Genomic DNA, 26,024 nt, shown 5'->3' with positions numbered 1-26,024 from the left:
GATCATACAATCTTACATCAACCTTGAGTATCAGGGTTCCATGGTGTAATGGTTAGCACTCTGGACTTTGAATCCAGTGATCCGAGTTCAAATCTCGGTGGAACCTGACAAGATGTGCAACGAGTAGGAGCTGAGGCGCATATAAAGGCAGCACTTCCTCTTGGGTATGTACAAACTCTACTTAATCTATTTCCATGTACTTTTTCTGAGCATTCTGCATTCTCAGTCCATTGATCTGAGTTTAACTCCAAGACCAACCTAATATGTTGATATTAGGGGCACCAGCAAATCAACAATTACAGGCAGGATTTCTACGCTGTCAGAATATAGATCATACAATCTTACTTCTGCTTTGAGTATCGGGGTTCCATGGTGTAATGGTTAGCACTCTGGGCTCTGAATCCAGCAATCCGAGTTCAAATCTCGGTGGAACCTAACGTTGTTTGCATCCTTAATGAATTGAAGCACAGTTAGTGTCTGCAGTTTCTTTTAAGTGAGTTCAAACGCTACCCATGCTATTTTCATGTCGTGTTTCTTACCATTCTGGATTCTGAATCCATTGATGAGTTTAACTCCAAGACCAACCTAACATGATTATGTTAGATGCACCAGCAAATTAACAATGACACACAGGGTTCCATGGTGTAATGGTTAGCACTCTGGACTTTGAATCTGGTCATCCGAGTTCAAATCTCGGTGGAACCTAACATTGTTTGCATCCTTCATGAATTGAAGCACAGTTTATGTCTGCAGTTTCTTTTAAGTGAGTTCAAACGCAACCAATGCTATTTTCATGTTGTGTTTCTTACCATGCTGGATTCTAAATCCATTGATGAGTTTAACTCCAAGACCAACCTAATATGTTGATATTAGCGGCACCAGCAAATCAACAATGACAGGCAGGATTTCTACGCTGTCAGAATATAGATCATACAATCTTACTTCAGACTTAAATATCAGGGTTCCATGGTGGCAGCAGTTCATCTTGGTTATGTACAAACTCTACCTAATCTATTTCCGTGTAGTATTTCTAAGCATTCTGCATTCTCAGTCCATTGATCTGAGTTTAAATCCAAGACCAACCGAATATGTTGATATTAGCGGCACCAGCAAATCAACAATGACAGGCAGGATTTCTACGCTGACAGAATATAGATCATACAATCATACTTTGGTCTTCAATATCAGGGTTCCATGGTGTAATGGTTAGCACTCTGGGCTCTGAATCCAGCAATCCGAGTTCAAATCTCGGTGGAACCTAACGTTGTTTGCATTCTTCATGAATTGAGCCACAGTTTATGTCTTCAGTTTCTATAAGTGAGTTCAAGTGCCACCCATGCTATTTTCATGTTGTGTTTCTTACCATTCTGGATTCTGAATCCATTGATGAGTTTAACTCCAAGACCAACCTAACGTGATTATGTTAGCTGCGCCAGCAAATCAACAATGATAGACAGGATGTCTATGCTGTCAGAATATAGATTATACAATCTAACTTAGTCATTGAATATCAGGGTTCCATGGTGTAATGGTTAGCACTCTGGACTTTGAATCCAGTGATCCGAGTTCAAATCTTGGTGGAACCTGACAAGATGTGCCATGTGCAGGAGCTGAGTCGCATATAGAGGCAGCAGTTTCTCTTGGGTATGTACAAATCCTGCCTGACCTATTTCCATGTAATATTTCTAAGCATTCTGCATTCTCTGTCCATTGATCTGAGTTTAACTCCAAGACCAACCTATCATGTTTATATTAGCAGCACCAGCAAATCAACTATGATAGACAGGATTTCTATGTTGTCTGAATATAGATTAGACAATCGAACATAATCCATGAAAATCAGGGTTCCGTGGTGTAATGGTTAGCACTCTGGACTTTGAATCCAGTGATACAAGTTCAAATCTCGGTGCAACCTAACATTGATTGCATCCTTCATGAATTGAAGCACAGTTTATGTCTGCAGTTTCTTTTAAGTGAGTTCAAACGCAACCAATGCTATTTTCATGTTGTGTTTCTTACCATGCTGGATTCTAAATCCATTGATGAGTTTAACTCCAAGACCAACCTAATATGTTGATATTAGCGGCACCAGCAAATCAACAATGACAGGCAGGATTTCTACGCTGTCAGAATATAGATCATACAATCTTACTTCAGACTTAAATATTAGGGTTCCATGGTGTAATGGTTAGCACTCTGGGCTCCAGGATGTCTACGCTGTCAGAATATAGATTATACAATGTAACTTGGTCCTTGAACATCAGGGTTCCATGGTGTAATGGTTAGCACTCTGGACTTTGAATCCAGTGATCTGAGTTCAAATCTCGGTGGAACCTGACAAGATGTGCGACGCGCAGGAGCTGAGGTGCATATAGAGGCAGCAGTTTCTCTTGGGTATATTCAAATCCTGCCTAATCTATTTTCCATGTAGCATTTCTCTGTATTATGTTTGAAGTTTCAAGTGAAGAGGGAGAAGAGGAGTGGGGAAAGCACTGTGCCTTGTGGGGCCCCCGTGCTGCAAGCGACCACATCAGATGTACAGTCCTGGAGTGTCACATATTGTGGTCTGTCGGTGAGGAGGTCGATGATCCATGCGGCTAGGTGCTTCCTTACTCCAGCCTCTGCCGGTTTCCCCCTCAGTAGGACCGGCTGAATGGTGTTGAACGCACTGGAGAGGTCAAAAAACATCATTCTCACCGTGCTTCCTGTGTTCTCCATCTTCCACACCAATGCCTGGACGATAGGTGAACTGCATATGGTCCAGCTCTGCATTCATCAGGGGGCTGAGGTGGTTGCTGATGACCCTCTCCAATGTCCTGATCAGGTGAGAGATTAATGCTACCGGCCTGAAGTGGTTTGGCTCCCTGGGGTTCACATTCTTTGGAACTGGGACCACGCAGGAAGTTTTCCACAAGGTGGGGACCTTCTGCAGACTGAGGCTGAGGTTGAAAATTTCCAGAATCACTTTGCCAAGCTGATCCGCAAACTCCCTCAGTAATCTGGAGCTAAGAACGTCTGGACCGGTAGCCTTCCTTGCCTCGATCTTCTCTAGCTGTTTAATCACCTGATCGACAGTGATGCAGAGACCGGTGGAAGATGAGGAGGAGGAGAACGAGGGGGGAGAGTTGAATCCGTCAAAGAACTGATTTAGTTCATTGGCCCACTCCCCGTCTCCGGACTCCGGGCCTCTCCCACTGTTGCCTCCATGGCCCGAGATGGTCCTCAAGGTCCTCCAGACCTCTTTGGTGTTGCCTCTTTGGAGTTGCTTCTCTAGCCTCCTCCTGTAGCTGGTCTTTCCCCTTCTTATTTCTCTCTTCAGCTCCTTCTGGGCCGTTTTAAGACTCTCCTTCTCCCTAAACCTAAAGCCCTTTTTTTCTTGTTCACGAGGGCCCTTATATCCCTGGTGATCCACGGCTTACTGTTGGAGTAACAACGGACCGTCTTGGAGGGTACAATGTTCTCAACACAGAAGTGTGAATATAGTTATCTATTCCAATCCAAAATCCTTGATCTATACTGTAATGTTTAGCACTCTGGCTTCTGAATCCAATAATCCGAGTTCGAGTCTCGGTGGGACCTGTTGTTGCTTTTTCATATGCAGATCTGTGAGGAATATGAAGTCCTGAGTGATATCAAATGAAAACAGCTCTTATAGTAAACTCTATTGTCGCCTGATTTCAATCGCAATCTGAGTCTCTTCGATCCAGGGCATCACTGTATCTGAAATTGTTTTCCTGGCAAAAGAAATTGAATAATAATAATAAGAAGAAGAATTTTAGACAGTTTGACTGTTTTCACTTTGACTATCAATCCTGTCATCTGATGTTACCTGCTGCAACAATTCTCTAAAATTAAGCCTCTTGAGGATAAGGCGGTTCAAAAATTCTCTCATCTCATCTGATTCTCTGTACCATTTTATCCTCATTAGGGTCATAGGGTTGCTGGAACCTAGCCTAGATGACTCCAGGCTAGAGGCCGGTGACATCCTGAACAGGTGGCCAGACAATCACAGGGCACAAGGAGATGATCAACCATGCAAACTCACATTCATACTTAGGAGCAATTTAGAGTGTCCAACCTAACATGTAAGTTTTTGGGAATGTGTGAGGATACCAGACTACCTGGAGAATACCCACACAGGGCCAAAGTGAACATGCAAACTCCACACAGATAGACATGACCTGGATTTGGACCGAGAATCCTGGAGCTGTGAGGCTGGCACACTAACCATGCGCTCCACCGGGCCAACTATGACTCAGAAAATGAATGGATGAATGACCCCTCTGTTAGGGAAGGATTTTGTACCAATGTTTGTCTGAATGGTCCTTAAATGCTGCGAGTATGAACCATTGAGGATCATGACAGTGTTAAAGGTTGATCTGGAGCTGCCCAGAGACAGATAACAGAAGAGTCAGTTTTGGCACATTGTTTTTTATATGTGCATATCTAAATAAATATAAAGTCAATGATACAGATGAGATATAAAGAAATTAAGTTTGACAACATCAAAAGTGGGGAAGGTAAAACAAGTGGCCTTTTTATGAATTCTTAGATGTTGGTCATCCACTGCTTTTGCTCATCAGTGCTGTACCTTGTGAAGATAGGCAAGGAGGACCCTCTTAACAATGGCAATTTAGGTTGGTAATGCCACTGCTTTTTAGCTACCAAAATGACAGTGCTTACTAGCACAGCTATTTTGTGTCACTTACCCATGCACACACACACACAGATAGACACAAGCATTAGACACTGGGGATTACTGATTTTATGAAGAAGGACGGACGTGCAATCGGGGAACACTCAAATTTGAATGGATAAAGGAGTACCACTGATCAAATTTACATTTTAATTCCTTCTCATATGATATCTCAATATGCATGTGTCTGCTTTGCTATGATTGGATACTCATGTTAAGAGGCGTGTCTTAGCATATGAATTGATACCAACACAAATACCTGATACATTTTTAAAACGGGCTGAAGCAGTTCAGAGTGAGTGTGAATAAGAGTTTTAAATTGAATATCAACACAAAGAGTTGTATCGACAGGGTGAAGTGTCAAAATGGCTGTGTTGAAGTTTTTTGTTACTTTAGTCGTGCTGTGCATATTCACACAGGTAAGAAATATTTATTATATTAAAAAATATGAAAAATGTATATACTTCAAAATGTTAATGTGGATTGCTTGAAACCAAGTGTATTCGTTTGCTTCTCGTTGCAGGCTCAAGCTCAAACTGGTATTGTATTTTTCCCTTAAAATCGACATTTGTTTAATATTACATCCTGAATCTGTTATCTAATAACACAATAACCAAACAAAATGTGATTTAGGACACAAAAATATACTGTGTGGCTAACCGGTTTAACCATCTCTGACAGCATTTGCATCATCGGTGTTCGCAATAACATCTAGAAGCGCAACTCTCCGATGGAACAAGTATCCTGGAGCCAGTTCATATCTGATCACCGTGTTCCAAGAAGCCTCGCAAGATGCCCTTGCTTTCACTCAGTTTAGTGAAAACATATTGATGGGCACGGTCAACTCTCTGTCCCCGAACATCATATATGATTTCACAGTTGAACCTTTGGATATGAATCAAAATTCACTGAACAATGCAATTGTACAGTTATTAACAGGTAAGGTTAACATCAGTTTTCGTGTAATGTGGCAGGTATAATTTTTGAAAAGCAATATCATATGTATTCTTTTCCAAGTTATTTCTGTGGGATTTTCCCCTTATACCTGTAGGTTTACTGTCATTCTTAAAATTGATAAAATGTAGCCTTCCTAATGTAATGAAAAGTATTAATTTGATAAGTTTTCATTTATTTTAAAGTAGATAATTGTGGCTTCCTGCTCAACGTCTAATATTAATAAAATCCCATTTTCACTCTTACAGCTCCTTTGTTGATGGATCCCATCCAAAAAGTCAAGCCAAAAGACAGCCAAGCTTTAATAATTGAGTTTAATTTGGTCAACGGAGCAACTCATTACATTGTAAGGGTCCAGAGTTCTGATGGATTTTTTAGAGAAGATACAGTGTATTCTTCTCCAGCTGAGATCAATTCACTCACACCGTACACCGAGTACACTCTGAGAATAATGGCAGTGAATAGCGGAGGCCGCAACCAGCCGTCTGCCTCTGTGACTGGAAAGACAGGTACAGTTTTCTCATATCTGAGAAGCTTTATTAATTAACATATGAGTCACATCACACGCTATTGTTATTGATGACATCATGCTATATTTTATTGTATAGTAGCATGAAAACATTCACTTGATACAGCCTCAATGTTTCCGTAAATCTCATTTTTCACGATGCAAGAAATATGACAGCAACCTTTCAGAAATGTTCTGTATTGATGGAAACTTTACCTGGACCTCTATGTAATACACAAAAGAAAAATATTGTATTCAGCACAAACATACAGTATCTATGACTTCTAACCTCCACCCTTGCCCAAGGGAGCACATTTAATCTATGGGCAGAGACCACAACTTCTATTGTCAGTGTGTTTGCAAATCCCATTAACGGTGCTATCATCTGACAGTATTGCGTGCCATACTATGTAGCTGACCTAAATATACATGCGACATGAAGTGTAAACAAAATTTGATAAAAATCTCAATTGTGTCTCTTCTCTCCAGTTTTGGCCCCTCTTCAGCTTGTCACCTCATCTCCCAGTAACAACAGCATTGTTGTAGCCTGGGAACCTATTGATAGTGCTATCCAGTACACTGTAGCTCTGTATGAAGTTTTCTCCAATAGGACCATGAAACAAAATACCACCAGCAACAATTTGACATTCTCAGGGCTAGAGTCTGGCTCGCTCTTCATGATCATGGGGTTTGGTTGGGATCCTGAAGAACGAAAGGGAGAGGGAAGTTTGTACATCAACCAGACAACACGTAAGGAATCACATTTACATTACTTATTATCTTAAAGAGTCTTCCTATTATGAAGATGATGCCAATCCAAAATATAGTCAGCTAATCCCATATGTTAAGTACTTTGATGTTAACCTGCTTCTGATGATTTTGGTCAGTGGTGAATTTATTTCATGAGCAAACTAGGGCCACTATATCGAGTATGCAGTTATGGCAATTGAAGTCCTGGGATGGTAACTTTATTGTTTCCTTTGTCTACAGGACCACCAATGCCATCTTCTGTTGATGTGTCTGTGACAATGAACAGTGATAAAGCTGAACTGTGTGTGTCCTGGCAATTAAACCAGGAGGTTTATGGCAACATAGAGTACTATGTGATTAGTGATCAGAGCCTAACTTGTAACACCACATCTAGCCCCTGCATGCTTTCACCTGTGGGCTGTGGACAGGTGCACACCATCCAGGTTGTCGCCTCCAATGACGCCGGGCCAAGCTCCCCATCAGACCCTGTTGAGTTCATCACCTGTGAGTATTAGTGCCTACAGGATACGTATTGTCCCCCTTATCAAGAATGACCACAAAGTGTGTAGAATTTTATTGACTCAAGTTGTTTAACAAAATGTGCAACATTATTCGATTTTTTTCTGCCTAGTGTAATTGTTGTTGTCTGTCTCTCAGTCCCTTGCCCACCTAAATCTTTAGCTATCGTGGAATCAGCAGAAGAAAACTGCACTCTTTCCTGGGATATTGAGCCCGAAGCAGATAGTTACATGGCCTATGTTAAAAAAGGGGACGGCAGTGAGGAGACATGCAACACAACCAGCAACTACTGCTCCTACCAGTGCCAATGTGGCTACATGTTCCAGTTGTATGTGTTCGCCTACAATCATGCTGGCTCTAGTCCTCAAGGACCTGTTGTCAATTATACAACATGTCAGTCAAAACTCACAATTCTGTTCAATTTATGTGAATGGTGGTGAGTTTACCCCATGTGTTTATCCCTTTGTCAGTGCCCTGTTGTCCAGAAAACGTGTCCGTCTCCTTGGTGAGCACGGAAACTCTGGAGATCACTTGGGCAACATCTCGTGGAGCAGATCTGTATGAGACTCGAGCAGCGGATATAGCAGAAGTCATCCTGTGCAACGACACTGCACCAGTCTGCGCCCTCTCCGACCTCAGCTGTGATAGTGCTTACAGTGTGGTTGTGACCCCTTGCAATGACATGAGTGGCTGTAATCATCAATGCAAAGCTCACACTAAAGACACAGGTAGGAGACATACACACTAAAAGGAATTATAGGATGAACAATACATTTCAAACTTCTTGTTTGTGATGTTTTGAATGGTTCCAAGTTCGTGGAACTCCTTCTATAAACTCTACACCCTCAAATACAGAAAATAATTGGTGAAAATCATCTTTGGTTTAACATGGATAAACAATATACACTGTGTTGCTCAATTAATATACATGTTTTAACAGTTTAGTTTTAAAGAAGAATAGGTCACTGTGTGGCTAAAAGCAAAGCCCTCAAATAACTGTTTTTCCCTCATCAACCATTTAAAATGGATGCTCTTGTAAGTAAACCAGCCTCATCCCTTCAAGGAATTAAAATATGACTAAAGTAGTGCAGACGGCTCTGTGTGAGTGGTTAGGGCATCAGGCCTCACAGCTCAGGGGTCCTGGATTCAAATACAGGTCGGCCAACTTGTGTGGAGTTTGAATGTTTTCTCTGGGCCTGAGTGGGTTTTCTCCGGGTACTCCGGTTTCCTCCCACATTCCAAAAATATGCATGGTAGGCTAATTGGACACTCTAAATTATCCCTAGGTATGACTGTGAGTGTTAATGGTTGTCCGTTTTCTCGTGTCCTGCAATTGGCTGCCCTCAGCCCAGAAGTCAGCTGTGATATGCTCCAGCACCCGCCATGACCCTTGTGAGGATGAAGCGGTCAGGAAAAATAAATACAATTAACTTAATATGTCCATTAGGTAAATCTTGCAAAACAAGCTGTCAATTGAACACATTGAAGGCGACTGTATCAAACTCGAGTCAAACACAACTGAACCATATTTAATAAATGTAATGAATGTACCTCTTCGAAACAAGTTAAACCATTGTAACATAATTCTTCACATACCTTAAACTATGCTACTCATACCAAACTTTAAAAAATAATCATGTAAAATATTACGTAGTAGTCTCAAAACACCATAAAAATCAAAATAACTATGTCCATCGCTCATGATATCAATGGCTGTAAAGTACCTCTCTATTATTGCTTCCTGGCCAGCTCCCTGCATGCCCATGGATATCCAGCTTAATTCCAAAAACTCTTCCTGTGTCACTGTAAATTGGAGAGCAGACAATCGTGCTGCCAATTACAGCGTGAATGCAGTGGGAGATGATGGCATATATACCTGCACCTCTGATGGCAGTAGCTGTGATATCACAGATTTGCCCTGTGGGTGCGACTATCAGGTCATGGTCATTGCAACCAGCGCTGCAGGACAAAGTTTACCTAGTTACTCAGAAACACTAGAAACAGGTAAGTAATTCAAACCTTATAAATGCTGCACCCCACAATCAAATTAATACCCTCTTATTAAGGATAATTACATTTACCCACAATATTTTATGTAGTTACTGTGCTGAATGGATATGAGACTATGAGTGTGTAAAATGTAATTTGCAGTAAAATGCTATGTGATTGAAATTTGGAAATCCATTTGTCATGGACACTATATATTTTCATTTTCTTCAGAACCCTGTTGCCCAGTCAGCACCACTGTACACCAGGTCACTCAAGCTATGACCAATGTCTCATGGTCTCACGCTAAAGGCGCTTATTCATTTATGACCTCGTTGACGTCATCGCGTGGTCATGCAAGTTGCCACACCCAGGATTTACACTGCCTTATGGGATGCATCACTTGTGGCACAAACTACACCGTCACAATGGAAGCTTTTAGCCACAGCGGACGCAGTACTAACTGCACCTATCAGGGCTTTTCATCCAGTGAGTTATCCATGTACGGTCCTGTGTATGGCAGTCATTCAAGGGAAACAGCACATGTAGAAAAACATTTATACATACTTTTACACCTACATAAAATTTCACCTTACATATTTTTTAACTCTGTGATCCAGTGGTCGAGTGGTTATTGCGTTGGTCTCACAGTTCGGGGGGTGAGGTTTCGTGTTTGGTTGGCATGTTCTTCCCAGTTTCTCCGGGTATTCCGGTTTCCTCCCACATTCCAAAAACATGCATGGTAGGCTGGTTGAACAATAAAAATAGCCACTAATTATGAATCTGTGTGAATGGTTCTCTGTTGCCTTGTGCCCTGCCCACTGGCTGGACACTGATTCAAGGTGTCCCCTGCCTGGTGCCCATGGTTAGCTGGGATAAGCACCAGCACCCCCTGCAACCCTTGTGAGCATAAATGTTTTGGAAAATTATTGAATGAATGAAGGTTGTTGGGTACGGGTTCCTGTGGGGTTTCATTTGGGTCTTTTTTTTTATACTCTTGGCTTCTTCCCTTCCCCCCTTTTCTCTTGGTCCTTGTGATTACCCATTGATATAAACCCACGTTTGGGGCCCCTGGTGTCGCTCTTTAGTCGTTGTCTCTCTTGTCACCCAGCTGTTTGTGCTTATTTTGTCACCCCCTGTGTGTGTGTGTGTATTTAAACCCTTGGTCAGTGTCTGCACCTTCTTTGTCTATTTATCTATGCCCGCATTCAGTTCTCTTTTTGCTCTTTGTACCTCTTAAGTTTAGTTTTACTTTTGTTTGATACTTTTTTTTCATTTTTTTTGTAATATTGTTTGTTTTTTTGGAGAACACATTTACATTTAGGGAGCCCAGGTGGATGAGTGTGTATACACCCGCACAAACCAGTGGTTGTGACCTCACTAATTCTGTCTTGCAGGTGCATGTTGTCCATCAGGTTTAAGGGTGTACAAAATGGTTGGAAACTCTTTGCGGTTGCAATGGCGCATCACTAGCGCTAGCCACCGTTACATAGCTGAATTGATGGGAAGCAACAACTACTACAACTGTACAACATCTGCAGGAGAGAACAGCTGTGTTATTGCAGATGTACAATGTGGTGATATTTATCACGTAACAGTGGCTCCATTCACATCTGAGGACAGCAAAGTCTCATTTTGTGGTCAGAGAATTTACTCAGGTATGGTTACATATTAAAGTATCTATTCTAAACACTCAACAAAGTTGTTGATACTTTTGAGCTTTGTCACTTTAAGTAAATTTGACTAATTTTTGTTATTTTATCTATTTCAGTCACTTGCTTAGGGAGTGATGTTGGTACAGGTAAGTGTGTTATATAGTGTCAGCCGGTAGTGTGCCAAGTTATGACGCAATGATGTTAGAGATTTATTCTTGGCTTTGCTATTTCTTAATACATTTCTGTTATGTTATGTTTATCATGAGTATGCTTTAATATTCTCTTATCTTTAAACAGTGATTTACAGAGGCAAGAGAAGTTTGGATGACTCAATGGTAAGTTCTGTAAATACAGTGGTACCTTGAGATACGAGCTTAATGCGTTCCGAGACTGACCTCGTATGTCGATTTTCTCGTAACTCAAACGAACGTTTCCCATTGAAATGAACTAAAAACAAATAAATTCATTCTAACCATCTGAAAAAAAAAAACTGTGTATTGGATTGGAAAAACATTTTTATTTGTTCAAATTCGCCATCTATTAACAAAGTAACAAATAACTGGTTTATTATTACTAAAATGTGTTTCATCATACTAATATTATATGGATATCAAAAGTGGGAAAGAAAGAGACGGACAGAGAGAGGGGGTGGCATAGCATGAACTAATTTAAATGAATTTGGATTACAATGCAGACAAACTCAAAAATAAATTTAATCAAACCTAAGACTAAACTTAATTCTATTTTTTGGGACATTTTTATACCTTTCTTATCCCGGGTTGGCTCTATTTGCCCTGCCTCCATCTTGACTTTCAGATGCAACCTATCAAGGTTTTTTCTTATTTTGTATTCCCTTCAAAATATTCCAAAAATGATGCACAAAAATGTCCTCACATTAGGATAACGCATGACCACTTGCCAACGAGTAGTATATACGCCATTTGAAAAGACTAACGGGAAGAGAAAAAAAAACACTGAAAAAATGTAACGCTCCGCCTAGTGCTCACAGAGACATTACACGAGGGAGTTGCGACCACAGAAATTACAGGGAGTTGCGACCACAGAAATTACAGAGAGTTGCGGGGCTAGAGCCAGTGCCCATGATGTTCTTATGAGCAGCCTCTCGTGTCCGCTGTATTTTGTCTTGTATCTCAAGATAAATATCTGCTCAAAATTCAATTCGTATCTCAAATTGCTCGTATATCCGGGCACTCGTATGTCGAGATACCACTCTACATATTGCACGCACGTTCTTTTTTTACATGATGTAAATTAGCTTTTATAGTATGATTTTATGTAATTTCATCTATTTTTCTAATTCACAGCCTGCTCTCATATGATGTAACTCACCATGGCCATTTTCCGCCTTTGGATACATTGACTATATGAGTTTTTATGGCACTTGATCATTTGTTTATGGTCCATGCAGTCCATGCAGCCCATGCTTGTTATTGTTATGTGATCTTCATTAAACTATCCCAACCAAAACAAGCACCTGACACATGTAAATCCAAGATCCTAATTATGATGAAGTATAATTGTGTACAAGCAGCAATAACCTACAGGTTTACCAGCCCTGACACGCACGCACACACCCACACTCACACACACACACAACATCCCAGCTGCGAGAACACTTGGGTACAGAAAAAAAGAAGAAAAAAAACATGAAGACATAGAATTGTGACACACAAGTTTGAGTTCACTCATAACCAATGAAGAACGCCTAGTGAACTTTGTCTTACTCTTTTCTTTTTTTGCTAAAACACCCCAATTTGTGTGCCTTCATAATTATCTTTATCCATTTTCTCTTTTTATCTCTTCTGCATGGAATTTACTTTAACCAATGGCGGGCCGTGCATTTTACACCTAGGCCTTCAGTAGTGCTGAGTCAATCCAACCCCCAATAACTATTTTATGGCTATAAACCCTTTACTGCTGCTACACCTGCGAAACATTAAAAAAACATCAATAATAACCTCCTAAAATTGAAATATTATTTAGGAATATAGCCATATTTTACTCACCAAAAATCCTTTTTGTTTGTATACAAAATCCATCCTCCTTTCTTTCCTCAAGAAGTGCTCTGTCGCACAGATTAGCCGTGTGTTTCAGTTCCATCAAGTTTGTATTCGATTTTGAGTTGAAAATGTCCGTTCGAGAGAAGCAGTGGAGACGAGAATGGTCACCGCCAAACACGCAAATGTGTACAGCTGCCCCATGCACTCACTAGATTTTTCTGCTGAAGGACGTCAAGGAGATCAGTGGGACATTTTCCTGCAAAATCATCCATGGCATACATTACAATCAGTTCTGTTCGTAGCCGCGGGATATCGAAAAGTGTTCCGTGGCTCTACATTAAGGTGGAGAAGGCTGCATGTGGGAAAGTTTCCTGGTATTCCTGATACAACTGCGAGTCTTCTTGAGTTTAAATCCAATTTTATTGCATGTGCTACTCAATCTCCTACAATTGCTGCTCACGTACTGGCAAAGTTGGCTCAATTTTACACTTGAGAGTAACTGATTTCCAAAAGGTTCATAGTGATGAAGTCGACCAGTTGGCTAAAATGATTAACTGCTAATTCATTGTGCTCTGCACGCATGGCTTCAATCCCATCCATTCTTCTAAAATTTACTGCGCCTTGTCAAAAGTTTTGCTGAGGTATACTCACTAGGTACAGGGGTATCTTTACACTCAAAGTAACCTGATTTCCAGCAGTACTTTGATGAGGTGTTTTGCTGCGGTATTATTTCATAGGTAGGTACTTCAGTGGAAATGTTGACCGGGTCATGCAACGTTTTTACGCTCCAACTAACCTGATTTCCATAAGTAAGTATTGATGAGGTGACCGAGTGGTTAAGGTGAAGAGTTTGAGTTCCCCTCTTATTGAATGTGAGATCTCCTACACACTGGCAACTATTTTGCGGCGGTATAATCTCCTAGGGAGGGACTTCACTGAAACGTGAATGGGTGGTATTTTTACCGCTAAACTAACCTGATCTTTATAGGTTTATATTGGTGAGGTGACCGAGTGGTTTAGGTGATGGACTGCTAATCCATTGTGCTCTGCACGCATGGGTTCAAATCCCATCCTCATCGGAACAAATACTTGCAGCTGTTTGGCTGCAGTGACTGGGTGGTATTTTTACTCCAAAGCTAACTTCATTTTGTTTAGTATGTACCGATGAGGTGACCGAGTGGTTAAGGTGATGGACTGCTAATCCATTGTGCTCTGCACGCATGGGTTCAAATCCCATCCTCATCGGAATAAGACACTTGCAACACGCTGCCTTTTTTTTTGCTGCAGTACAATGTCAGAGGTAGTGACTTCACTGAGACTATTGACCAGGTACATGCAGTGTTTTTTACACTCAATCTAACCTGATTTCCACAAGTAAGTATTGATGAGGGGACTGAGTGGTTAAGGTGAAGGGTTCGAGCTCCTCTCTCATTGGTATGTGAGATCTGCTACATACTGGCAACTATTTTGCGGCAGTATAATCTCCTAGGGAGGGACTTCACTGAAACGTGAATGGGTGGTATTTTTACCGCCAAACTAACCTGATCTTTATAGGTTTATATCGGTGAGGTGACCGAGTGGTTAAGGTGATGGACTGCTAATCCATTGTGCTCTGCACGCATGGGTTCAAATCCCATCCTCATCGGAACAAATACTTGCAGATGTTTGGCTGCAGTGACTGGGTGGTATTTTTACTCCAAAGCTAACTTCATTTTGTTTAGTATGTACCGATGAGGTGACCGAGTGGTTAAGGTGATGGACTGCTAATCCATTGTGCTCTGCACGCATGGGTTCAAATCCCATCCTCATCGGAATAAGACACTTGCAACACGCTGCAAGTTTTTTTGCTGCAGTACAATGTCAGAGGTAGTGACTTCACTGACACTATTGACCAGGTACATGCAGCGTATTTTTTACACTCAATCTAACCTGATTTCCACAAGTAAGTATTGATGAGGGGACTGAGTGGTTAAGGTGAAGGGTTCGAGCTCCTCTCTTATTGGTATGTAAGATTTGCTACATGCTGGCAACTATTTTGCGGCAGTATAATCTCCTAGGTAGGGACTTTACTGAAACGTGACTGGGTAGTATTTTTACTCCAAAACTAACTTCATTTCATCGAGTACGTACCGATGAGGTGACCGAGTGGTTAAGGTGATGGACTGCTAATCCATTGTGCTCTGCACGCATGGGTTCAAATCCCATCCTCATCGAAACAAACTCTTGCAAATGTTTGGCTGCAGTACAATTTCAGAGGTAGTGACTTCACTGAGACTATTGACCAGGTACATGCAGTGTTTTTTACACTCAATCTAACCTGATTTCCACAAGTAAGTATTGATGAGGCGACTGAGTGGTTAAGGTGAAGGGTTCGAGCTCCTCTCATTGGTATGAGAGATTTGCTACACGCTGGCAACTATTTTGCGGCAGTATAATCTCCTAGGTAGGGACTTCACTGAAACGTGAGTGGGTGGTATTTTTACAGCCAAACTAACCTGATCTTTATTGTTATTCATCGATGAGTTGACCGAGTGGTTAAGGTGATGGACTGCTAATCCATTGTGCTCTGCATGCATGGGTTCAAATCCCATCCTCATTGGAGTAACACACTGGCAAATGTTTTGCTGCAGTACAATGTCAGAGGTAGTGACTTCACTGGCACTATTGACCAAGTACATGCGGTGTTTTATACACTCAATCTAACCTGATTTCCATAAGTAAGTATTGATGAGGTGACCGAGTGGTTAAGGTGATGGACTGCTAATCCATTGTGCTCTGCACGCATGGGTTCAAATCCCATCCTCATCGGAACAAACACTTGCAGATGTTTTGCTGCAGTTCAACCTCAAAGGTCGTGACTTCACTGACACTATTGACCAGGTACATGCGGTGTTTTTTTACACTCAATCTAACCTGATTTCCATAAGTAAGTATTGATGAGGTGACTGAGTGGTTAAGGTGAAGTGTTCGAACTCCTCTCTCCTTGGTATTTGAGATTTGCTTCTGGCAACTATTTTGCGGCAGTATAATCTCCTAGGTAGAGACTTCACTGAATCTTGACTGTGTGGTATTTTTACAGCCAAATTAACCTGATCTTTTTCAATACATATGGATGTGGTGACCGAGTGGTTAAGGTGATGGACTGCTAATCCATTGTGCTATGCACGCATGGGTTTCAAATCCCATCCTCATCGGAGTAACACACTGGCAAATGTTTTGCTGCATTACAACCTCAAAGGTAGTGACTTCGCTGACATTATTGACCTGGTACATGCGGGGTTTTTTACACTCAATCTAACCTGATTTCCATAAGTAAGTATTGATGAGGTGACCGAGTGTTTAAGGTGAAGTGTTCGAACTCCTCTCTCCTTGGTATTTGACATTTGCTACTGGCAACTATTTTGCGGCAGTATAATCTCCTAGGTAGGGACTTCACTGAAACTTGACTGTGTGGTATCTTTACAGCCAAACTAACCTGATCTTTCTAAATATATATCGATGTGGTGACCGAGTGGTTAAGGTGATGGACTGCTAATCCATTGTGCTATGCATGCATGGGTTCAAATCCCATCCTCATCGGAGTAACGCACTGGTAAATGTTTTGCTGCAGTACAACCTCAAAGGTATTGACTTCATTGACACTATTGACCAGGTACATGCGGGGTTTTTTACACTCAATCTAACCTGATTTCCATAAGTAAGTATTGATGAGGTGACTGAGTGGTTAAGGTGAAGTTTTCGAACTCCTCTCTCCTTGGTATTTGAGATTTGCTACTGGCAACTGTTTTGCGGCAGTATAATCTCCTAGGGAGGGACTTCGCTAAAACGTGAGTGGGTGGTATTTTTACCGCCAAACTAACCTGATCTTTATAGGATCATATCGGTGAGGTGACCGAGTGGTTAAGGTGATGGACTGCTAATCCATTGTGCTCTACACGCATGGGTTCAAATCCCATCCTCGTCGGAACAAGCACTTGCAGATATTTGGCTGCAGTGACTGGGTGGTATTTTTACTCCAAAACTAACTTCATTTGGTTTAATACGTACCGATGAGGTGACCGAGTGGTTAAGGTGATGGACTGCTAATCCATTGTGCTCTGCACGCATGGGTTCAAATCCCATTCTCATCGGAATAAGACACTTGCAACATGCCGCCATTTTTTTGCTGCAGTACAATGTCAGAGGTAGTGACTTCACTGACACTATTGACCAGGTACATGCAGCGTTTTTTTTTTTACACTCAATCTAACCTGATTTCCACAAGTAAGTATTGATGAGGGGACTTAGTGGTTAAGGTGAAGGGTTCGAGCTCCTCTCTCATTGGTATGTGAGATTTGCTACACGCTGGCAACTATTTTGCGGCAGTATAATCTCCTAGGTAGGGACTTCATTGAAACGTGACTGGGTGGTATTTTTACTCCAAAACTAACTTCATTTTGTTTAGTATGTGCCGATGAGGTGACCGAGTGGTTAAGGTGATGGACTGCTAATCCATTGTGCTCTGCATGCATGGGTTCAAATCCCATCCTCATCGGAATAAGACACTTGCAACACACTGCCATTTTTTTTGCTGCAGTACAATGTCAGAGGTAGTGACTTCACTGACACTATTGACCAGGGACATGCAGTGTTTTTTTACTCTCAATCTAACCTGATTTCCACAAATAAGTATTGATGAGGTGCCCGAGTGGTTATGGTGAAGGGTTCGAGCTCCCCGCTCATTGGTGAGTGAGATCTGCTACACACTGGCAACTATTTTGCGGCAGTATAATCTCCTAGGTAGAGACTTCACTGAAACGTGACTGGGTGGTACTTTTTACTCCAAAACTAACTTAATTTTATTAAGAACCTGCTGATGAGGTGACTGAGTGGTTAAGGTTATGGACTGCTAACCTATTGTGCTCTGCACGCATGGATTCAAATTCTATCCTCATTGGAACAAGACACTTGCAACACACTGTCAAAAATTTTGCTGCAGTTCAATGTCAGAGGTAGCGACTTCACTGACTTGAATGGGTATGTGCAGCGTTTTACTCTCAAAGTAACCTGATTTCCACAGATATATATATTGATGAGGTGACCGAGTGGTTAAGGTGATGACTGCTAATCCATTGTTCTCTGCAAGCATGGGTCCAAATCGGACGGTCAGAATTAGACATTTACCTCACACTAGCAAATTTTTCACTGCAGCACAATCTCATTGGTAGACCTCACTGAGAATTCTGACCAAGTACCAGGGGCCATTTTTACACTCAAAGTAACCACTTTTCCACTTGTCAATATTGATGAATGATTGATTGTCTGTCTCCTTGTGCCCTGCAATTGGCTGGCCACCAATTCAGGGTGTCCCCTGCCTCTGGCCTTAAGTCAGCTGGGAGTCTCAAGCACCCACTGCGACCCTAGTGAGGATAGAGTGGTTCAGAAAAAAAGATGAGATGTAAATTGGTTGATCTGGTAGTCATTTTGTTCATATGGTTCAGTTAAAAATATGAAAAGTTCTCGGAAAATTATTTATTCCACTTTTCTTCAACTTGCCATGTACAAGAGAAAAAAATGAACAACATATTAAAATAATTAAACAAATCCATACATAGACTACGGTAATTAAATCGACTACGTTTACGATTGCATTGTAACCAAATTAAGTCTCTCAAGGGCCAACATCACCCCCTAGCGTCAAGGCGTGCAATTATCAATTACTACCTAAGAGTAGGCAAGCAGTTGTAACTCAAGCCATAAGACGGTGGAAAAAAATGATTCCGCTGTTTAAACCTTCTCTTCACACCCAGAGACATGACTTTGTAGTCGATTTTGTCAGAAAGACTAACCCCAAAAAGGTACGACATAGTATTTGTTTTGGCGAGCTGATCGAGCACTTGGTTGTAATTAAGTCCCAAACTCTCGTGCGTGAAGGATATCGTCCTAACTTTGTCTTAAATATGACGATTAACCTAAACCTAATTTATATTTATTTACCCCGAAAGATGTCTCATATATATGTATATATGTATATATATATATTTTTTAGGTGGCCGACTTGGGCTGCGGAGAGTGCAGCCTTCTTCAAAAGCTCAGGTTTCACCGTCAAATTGAATTGTTGGTCGGAATTGACCTCAATGGTGCCAAGCTAAAAAAACGGACGTAAGTGTGCAGCCTAACAACGAAATATTGCTTGCTGCCTTCTGTCTTTGTCATGTGTAATTTTCATTAAAACAAAACAATGAAGACGGTATTAATACATGTATACTCCTATGAAATATCAGCAGGGATAGGCCCAGGGCACCCCATGTGAGGAGAAAACGGTTCAGGAAATGAATTAATCTATTTTTCTAATTAATTTATTTTGAGGGTTATTTTTATTTTTTTTAATTTTCTAATCTTGTATTTCAGAGCCATTTATGTTTTTTAAACAAATGTCCCTTTTGTCATTTCTGCTTATTTTTCTTCCTTAAAATTTTACCCTGATTAAAAGATAAAAGGACTCCTCTATTAATTTGGCCACCTGCTATTGCCATATTGAGTGATCTTCCTTTCCATTAATTAATTCATTTTCTGAATCGCTTACACTCACGAGGGTGGCAGGAAGGGGGTCTATCAACCAATCCTAGCTAACAACAGGCACCAGGCAGGGGGCACCTTAAATTGCTGGACAGCCAATCACAGGGACAAAGAGACAATCATTCGCGCTAAACTCCTAGGGGGCAATTTATAGTGGTTAGCCAACCATGCATATTTTTGAGATGTGGGAGGAAACCACAATACCAAGAAAAAAACCAATGCCAACCCCCAACAGGTAGGTCCATACCTGAAGTTGAACCTTATTATTTAAAATGTATTTTTTTAGGGAGTCATTTTACCACACAAAGTACTAAATAAATTCTTTTAACAACAAATACGAAATTGCTAATCACTGAAAATATGCATGCAGAAAAATTTAAGTGAGAAAAAAAAGATACTTGAAGTTAGAGGTAGAGTCAGCGCCATAGTCCCAACATGACGCTCCTATTGGTGCATTCAGGACTCGGGTCTGTCACCAGCGTTTTGAATACAGCGTTTTTGTACTACATATTTTACCTCACAGGTTAGTGACGAGTCGGTGCTCGGACGTTTGGTGGCCGGTCTTTTGGTGGCCGGTCTTTTGGTGGCCGGTCTTTTGGTGGCCGGTCTTTTGGTCGCCGGTCTTTTGGTCGCCGGTCAAATGGTGACAGAGAGTTTACTGTTGAAGCCAGCTCTCAAAATTATATTCATGAGAGAGAGCTTAATATATAAGATAGTGAGTTTAATATCTATGTACTGTTTAATATCTAAGTACATTTGACTGGCGACCAAAAGAGACCAAAAGACCGGCGACCAAAAGACCGGCGACCAAAAGACCGGCGACCATACGTCCGGCCACAGAAAAGCCACATGCACCCATCAGAAAAGCCATAGGTTCCCTACCACATGCATCCATCAGAAGGCTCCCGAGCCATAGGTTCCCTGGCCTATACCATCAGGTGGCTTCCATTATAAATGTCACCATCTAATCATGCTAAGGCTGCATTGAGGCTTTCCAATATCATTGTGTTCGTCCTTGTATCCAATTATTTGTTCCAGCTAATTTGGATGTATTTTTAATTTTCTCAATGGGAGCATTATTTGGATGCATTTTTAATCTTCTCACTGGAAGCATTTTTTAATGTTCCCTGACACCTTAACAAATAAGTCGTGTTGAGCGTTCTAATCACTAATGTTTGAGATCTTGAAAAAAAGTGGCAATGTATTACGAGTGTAACACAAATGACGCAAGTGCAGAACCGCAGACTAGCAATTTCCGATAAGTATCCAAATCTTGCAGAATTCCGTTTTTGAGATGCTAAAGATGTGACTTTCCGCAGGCACAGACTGGCTCCCTTATTTACTGACTATCTGCAGCCACCATCTAATCAACTGTGCCTCCAGCTTTACCAGGGCTCAGTCACACAAAAAGATGATCGTATGAGAGGATTTGACTTGATCACCTGTATAGAGCTGTAAGTTATCCTTTATTTATTTTTCTTAAAAAAAAGTCACTTTTAATGTAACTCTTATTTTCTCTTCCAATCCATCGATGTCTACAGCATAGAGCACCTCCCTTTAAATGATTTGGATCAGTTTTCAAAAGTAGTCTTTGGCTACATGGCTCCACAAACGGTGATCATCAGTACCCCAAACTCTGAGTTCAACCCGCTTTTCCCTGGAATGTTTGGTTTCAGACACACTGACCACAAATTTGAGTGGACAAGAATGGAGTTTCAATCATGGTTTGTATGTTTAATACATTTATCTACATATAAATGGTTTTGACTGAGGCTGACAGAATGTAAAATGTGACTAATGATAACTTTTCCCACTGTTCTTTTCTACAATCTGAAACGCTGATTTAAAAACAAAAATGTCAAGAATTCCGGACATAATGATTTTTAATTAACCAATACTTGGGAGATTTTACACAATTCATTTTCCAGACCAGTTGTCCTCACAAGGGTAGCGGGGGGTGCTGGAGCCTATCCCAGTCAACTATGTGAATCAGGCATGGGACACTCTGAATTGGTTCCCAGCCAATCACAGGGCACCAGGAGGTGGACAGCTATTCACACTCACTCTTAACTAGGGGCAATTTAGAGTGTCAAAACAGCCTGTTTTCAGGATGTGGGTGGAAACCAGAGTACCCGGAGAAAACCCACACAAGCACATATTAACCTGGGATTGAACCCTCACTCTCAGAACTGTGAGGCCAATGCGCTAACCACTTGACCAAAGGGCTGCCCACACTGTTCATTATCCTTTAAAATTATTTTACAATGACAGAAAAGGCAATGACATTTAATAAAATAACTTTTTTGGGATTAATCTTGTCGTCTTGATTGTGAGCTGCATTTGTTTGAATGCACAATAAACCCTGGATTTATGCTCAAATGGGAATTTCTTTTCAGGTCTCAGAATGTATGTTCAGTGTTTGGCTATATGGCAGAGTTCACTGGTGTGGGAAAACCTCCTCCTGGTCAAGAGGACCATATTGGCTTCTGCACCCAGATTGGTGTGTTTCACAAGCTGGAGACGACTAACAGAGATGGTCAAATACATGGTGACAACGCAGAAGTTGATGTTCCATACAAGCTGGTAAAGAAGAGTGAAAATCTCTTGTATCATACAAGTTTATTTTTGAACGTTTAGTTTTGTGCTTACGTACTTATTTTGCTACAACCATGCAACTGTGATTAAAAACATTGTATATACAAGGATAAGGGATTACATTTGCTATATTTTCAATTGAAATGTATAACTATAATTTGAATAAGATTTTATAATATTTTTGGGATGATGTGTTAAACTTGATATCTAGTTTTTCTAATTGCTGTTTTGTGCTCTGCATTTTCAGAAGAAAAAAAAGAATATTTAATATGTCTCTTAGTATTAATTGATTGCAAATGTTTAATAGTTTTAATAATATGCTTTGAAGGTTATATTTATTAACATTTTTTTACTTAATATAATTTGGATTTTTACTAAGTAATTTTACATTCATAATTTGGATTTTCATTAAGTAATTTCACATTCATAATTTGGATTTTTTTCAGTAATTTCACATTTATACGAAAGTTCAATTTATAAAAGTTGATAAACTTGTATTTTGCAACTAATGGAAATTATTATTATTATTATTTTTACCAGATCTATTGTGTAACCTATCCCAGCCTTCGTGACAACAACATCTTGCGGAGAATGCTGATTAGTGAGTTGCTGTATTGGGCTGCAAACCTCACAAAAGAATGGCAGGAAAAACAGGAAGGTAAGAAATAGTTACCAAGTTGGCCTGAATGAAGACAGACAGATTTATGTCTTAACCACATCCTTGATTTTTTTTTAATTCAGAGCATTCTCAAAGAATTTAAATCTTAATTAGGAGGTAGAATTGTGTATATTGTACTTATTGTTCGTGGTAAGGTAACCACCAGGTTTTGTTAAATACACTGATCCCTCGTTTTTCGCGGATATTGTGACCAGACATGGCTGCGATAATTGAAAAAACGCAAAGTAGGATCACCCCTATTATTAATATATACCATATTTTGACACCTATAGGAATCAGTTGCGGGTGTATTTTCAGTTTTTTTTGTCAATACAAAAGGTGCTTTGTTTCACAGAACGTGCTGCAATGGTTGTACTATCATGACCCGTATCATAGCATGCATGCTAGCGTGTTTTAAAAAAAAAAAAGGCAACAGGAGAAAAACTGAGTTTGATTTTGTTTTATTGACGTAACGTGTATTCACGAAAACATAAGTCGAAGTATTCAAACATCTACAAATCTCCCCATGTCCTCATTTTCTGTAGCCGACATAAAGAAAGTGGGCGAGCGAGTTCACCAACAATGCTGGGTTCCATCTCATTGTCAGATTCGGAGTTGTCGCGTTGGGGTTTCGTTATAATCATTCCAGCTTTGAAGAAAGCTCAAACTACAGTGATCACTTTCAATTTGGCTCAGGCATCAACAATCCATTCCAAATCGTCACCTAACTCTCGTGGAAGACTTCCTGTGTGTGGTTTAAGTTTTTGTCCAACTTTACAACGTCTTTTTGAGTCCGATTTAGCTACCGCAACCAGAATGACGCTGTTTAATGGCCGCGGTAGCTCCGTCCAATCTTGCTCGGTTTGTATTTTTGCTGCTTTTATGTCTTAATGACTATGATTCTGTTTACTTTGATTTGCTTTGTACTTTGTGCTTTTGCTTTTCTGTCTAATCACCCTCTTGCTACTGCTACAATGTAATTTCCCGAATACGGGATGAATAAAGTTATCCAATCCAACTCATGCGACGCTTTGTATGGCGGGTTAAAAGCGCTACAAGCATACGGAAGTCAAATGCCTTGCCACTCATCTCAGATTTTTTGAATGGTTTTACCGTAATGCTTGGAATATTTTTAGGGTGAATGTCTGCTGGTGTTGATCGCAATAAGTACATTTCTATTTTATTTTTATATGAATCAAACTTAGCGGAACACGAAGATAACACTCCTGTGGTGAACGATGCCGGAGGAGGATGGAAGTCCGGAAAGATTTCTTGGACAGAAGCTCAAGAACTGGAGTGTCACCCATTACACAGGCGAGTATCCTAATTATGGACGAAGCATGAGGTTTTGATTGGCACACTCAGGGAGGTGTTAATTACTCAAATTAATTTCCTTCTCTTTGAATGAATGGTCACAGATAGATGCTAAGTCAGATTTGCTTTTATCAAATATCGATAATTAATTCCTCTATACTGCTTATCCTCAAAAGGGTGGCAGGGGTGCTGGAGCCTATCCCAGGTAACTATAGACAAGAGGTGAGTTTCATCCTGAACTGGTTGCCAGCCAAACGCAGATATTGAATAATTGCAATTAAAGAAACTGCCTGCTAATATGTTAAATATTAACTGTTTGATGTTGCTTGTGTAGGTTCATATCTATTTTCTGCCTTTTGGTTTATTACTTGTTTACAAAAATAAATATTGTTGCATTCTATTTATCTCTGCCTCAGGCATGTGTCTGTTCCCTTGGACTTGCTGTGGAATTGCTGCCCTAAGTTAAATGAAATGAGTGGCAGTCTGACAAATTTGATACAGCTTATCGCAGATCACCCCCAAATTAAAATGAATGTGCTGCACTCTGCTGTTATTGTCTGCATTCAGGAACAAGGTACAATTTTATTTGTTTTGTCAGCTTTTAATTGTAACGGACATGTCAACAATTCAAAATGGGAAATCCTAGTTTAAAAAATTATCAATTTTAAATGAAACAGTACTTGTAGTGCTTACACTGCTAAGAGAATTGTGTGTTTCAAATTAGGTGATGAGGATCCTAATGATCTAATGGACAGCGGGTACGCAGAACCCTGCCATGTAGAGGAGGAAAACTGGGAAACAGATGGTTAAAGTGGACCAGGAATCTGATTTCAGGAAGTGGGTAGATCTATTGATTCGATTTGGAAGATTTACTGCATGTAAAGTAAAAAAGACAATTAAAAGAATCTAGCATATGTGGTTGAGTATTTTTATTCAGTTTTATTCAACAGTGTAAGGTACACATCATTCGGATCCAGCACAGGAAGCCAAAATATCTTAAGGGGAAACAGGGACCACTGGATTAAGGTATTTTATAGCGCAGTACATCACTTTACAGTAAAATACAAGTAGCACTTGGATATAGACAACAGCTTCACAGAAGAGAGGAAGCAACCATGTTTTTAACAACATGTTAGTTAGCCGTGTACACACACACACACACACACACACGCATATATATATATATATATATATATATATATATATATATATATATATATATATATATATATATATATATATATATATATATATATATATATATATATATATATATATATATATATATATATATATATATATATATATATATATATATATATATATATATATATATATATATATATATATATATATATATATATATATATATATATATATATATATATATATATATATATATATATATATATATATATATATATATATATATATATATATATATATATATATATATATATATATACACGCATATATATATATATATATATATATATATATATATATATATATATATATATATATATATATATATATATATATATATATATATATATATATATATATATATATATATATATATATATATATATATATATATATATATATATATATATACACATATATATATATATATATATATATATATATATATATATATATATATATATATATATATATATATATATATATATATATATATATATATATATATATATATATATATATATATACACACACATATATATATATATATATATATATATACACACATATATATACACATATATATATATATATATATATACAT

The 26,024-nt window shown here is 39.6% G+C and overlaps 2 protein-coding genes and 18 non-coding genes across 21 annotated transcripts; all 20 read left to right on the top strand.

The window, feature by feature from the left end:
• Window positions 1-34: 34 nt before the first annotated feature.
• On the top strand, window positions 35-106 carry trnaq-uug (transfer RNA glutamine (anticodon UUG)). The gene has a single exon. It is a non-coding gene; the product is annotated as a tRNA-Gln (tRNA).
• On the top strand, window positions 105-16,149 carry LOC144197245 (fibronectin type III domain-containing protein 7-like). The gene is made up of 17 exons (XM_077717920.1): window positions 105-164; window positions 5,220-5,235; window positions 5,378-5,635; window positions 5,899-6,159; window positions 6,648-6,908; window positions 7,149-7,412; window positions 7,566-7,820; window positions 7,898-8,155; window positions 9,177-9,431; window positions 9,648-9,902; window positions 10,811-11,071; window positions 11,185-11,214; window positions 11,366-11,403; window positions 14,377-14,418; window positions 15,101-15,146; window positions 15,914-15,969; window positions 16,114-16,149. The coding sequence occupies exons 3-17, from the start codon at window positions 5,527-5,529 to the stop codon at window positions 16,147-16,149; spliced, it is 2,427 nt and encodes an 808-aa protein (XP_077574046.1). The 5' UTR covers window positions 105-164; window positions 5,220-5,235; window positions 5,378-5,526.
• On the top strand, window positions 364-435 carry trnaq-cug (transfer RNA glutamine (anticodon CUG)). The gene has a single exon. It is a non-coding gene; the product is annotated as a tRNA-Gln (tRNA).
• Window positions 634-705, top strand: trnaq-uug (transfer RNA glutamine (anticodon UUG)). Its single transcript has one exon. It is a non-coding gene; the product is annotated as a tRNA-Gln (tRNA).
• On the top strand, window positions 1,189-1,260 carry trnaq-cug (transfer RNA glutamine (anticodon CUG)). Its single transcript has one exon. It is a non-coding gene; the product is annotated as a tRNA-Gln (tRNA).
• Window positions 1,515-1,586, top strand: trnaq-uug (transfer RNA glutamine (anticodon UUG)). Its single transcript has one exon. It is a non-coding gene; the product is annotated as a tRNA-Gln (tRNA).
• Window positions 2,265-2,336, top strand: trnaq-uug (transfer RNA glutamine (anticodon UUG)). Its single transcript has one exon. It is a non-coding gene; the product is annotated as a tRNA-Gln (tRNA).
• On the top strand, window positions 14,087-14,168 carry trnas-gcu (transfer RNA serine (anticodon GCU)). Its single transcript has one exon. It is a non-coding gene; the product is annotated as a tRNA-Ser (tRNA).
• trnas-gcu (transfer RNA serine (anticodon GCU)) lies at window positions 14,253-14,334 on the top strand. Its single transcript has one exon. It is a non-coding gene; the product is annotated as a tRNA-Ser (tRNA).
• trnas-gcu (transfer RNA serine (anticodon GCU)) lies at window positions 14,653-14,734 on the top strand. Its single transcript has one exon. It is a non-coding gene; the product is annotated as a tRNA-Ser (tRNA).
• trnas-gcu (transfer RNA serine (anticodon GCU)) lies at window positions 14,819-14,900 on the top strand. Its single transcript has one exon. It is a non-coding gene; the product is annotated as a tRNA-Ser (tRNA).
• On the top strand, window positions 15,221-15,302 carry trnas-gcu (transfer RNA serine (anticodon GCU)). The gene has a single exon. It is a non-coding gene; the product is annotated as a tRNA-Ser (tRNA).
• On the top strand, window positions 15,607-15,688 carry trnas-gcu (transfer RNA serine (anticodon GCU)). Its single transcript has one exon. It is a non-coding gene; the product is annotated as a tRNA-Ser (tRNA).
• On the top strand, window positions 15,816-15,897 carry trnas-gcu (transfer RNA serine (anticodon GCU)). Its single transcript has one exon. It is a non-coding gene; the product is annotated as a tRNA-Ser (tRNA).
• A 51-nt stretch (window positions 16,150-16,200) lies between the features above and the next one.
• Window positions 16,201-16,283, top strand: trnas-gcu (transfer RNA serine (anticodon GCU)). The gene has a single exon. It is a non-coding gene; the product is annotated as a tRNA-Ser (tRNA).
• A 303-nt stretch (window positions 16,284-16,586) lies between these two features.
• trnas-gcu (transfer RNA serine (anticodon GCU)) lies at window positions 16,587-16,668 on the top strand. The gene has a single exon. It is a non-coding gene; the product is annotated as a tRNA-Ser (tRNA).
• Window positions 16,669-16,971: 303 nt separating this feature from the next.
• trnas-gcu (transfer RNA serine (anticodon GCU)) lies at window positions 16,972-17,053 on the top strand. The gene has a single exon. It is a non-coding gene; the product is annotated as a tRNA-Ser (tRNA).
• Window positions 17,054-17,137: 84 nt separating this feature from the next.
• Window positions 17,138-17,219, top strand: trnas-gcu (transfer RNA serine (anticodon GCU)). Its single transcript has one exon. It is a non-coding gene; the product is annotated as a tRNA-Ser (tRNA).
• A 322-nt stretch (window positions 17,220-17,541) lies between these two features.
• trnas-gcu (transfer RNA serine (anticodon GCU)) lies at window positions 17,542-17,623 on the top strand. Its single transcript has one exon. It is a non-coding gene; the product is annotated as a tRNA-Ser (tRNA).
• A 1,127-nt stretch (window positions 17,624-18,750) lies between these two features.
• Window positions 18,751-25,128, top strand: henmt1 (HEN methyltransferase 1). Of its 2 annotated transcripts, XM_077717384.1 has the most exons (9): window positions 18,751-18,926; window positions 19,118-19,230; window positions 20,967-21,101; window positions 21,189-21,371; window positions 22,044-22,230; window positions 22,783-22,900; window positions 24,106-24,214; window positions 24,631-24,788; window positions 24,939-25,128. In XM_077717384.1, exons 1-9 carry the CDS (start codon window positions 18,843-18,845, stop codon window positions 25,022-25,024), a joined length of 1,173 nt encoding a protein of 390 aa, XP_077573510.1. In that variant the 5' UTR covers window positions 18,751-18,842; the 3' UTR covers window positions 25,025-25,128. The 2 variants fall into 2 exon arrangements, with proteins under 2 accessions (XP_077573510.1, XP_077573511.1); XM_077717385.1 differs by lacking the exons at window positions 18,751-18,926; window positions 19,118-19,230 and adding an exon at window positions 19,773-19,882.
• The last annotated feature ends 896 nt before the right edge of the window (window positions 25,129-26,024 follow it).

This window comes from Stigmatopora nigra, chromosome 5 (genome assembly GCF_051989575.1).
Source record: "Stigmatopora nigra isolate UIUO_SnigA chromosome 5, RoL_Snig_1.1, whole genome shotgun sequence".
Classification (NCBI taxonomy): Eukaryota; Metazoa; Chordata; class Actinopteri; order Syngnathiformes; family Syngnathidae; genus Stigmatopora; species Stigmatopora nigra.
The sequence above is the reverse complement of the archived record's forward strand: the minus strand, read 5'-3'. Positions and strand labels throughout refer to the sequence as shown.

Coding starts and splice junctions, on each gene's coding strand:
- LOC144197245 (XM_077717920.1), top strand. CDS start 5,527: ATGGGCACGGTCAACTCTCTGTCCCCGAACATCATATATGATTTCACA. Junction 8,156..9,176: donor AGCTCACACTAAAGACACAG/GTAGGAGACATA, acceptor CTTCCTGGCCAG/CTCCCTGCATGCCCATGGAT. Junction 11,215..11,365: donor AGGGAGTGATGTTGGTACAG/GTAAGTGTGTTA, acceptor ATCTTTAAACAG/TGATTTACAGAGGCAAGAGA.
- henmt1 (XM_077717384.1), top strand. CDS start 18,843: ATGATTCCGCTGTTTAAACCTTCTCTTCACACCCAGAGACATGACTTT. Junction 18,927..19,117: donor GAAAGACTAACCCCAAAAAG/GTACGACATAGT, acceptor TATATTTTTTAG/GTGGCCGACTTGGGCTGCGG. Junction 22,901..24,105: donor ATGGCAGGAAAAACAGGAAG/GTAAGAAATAGT, acceptor AATCAAACTTAG/CGGAACACGAAGATAACACT.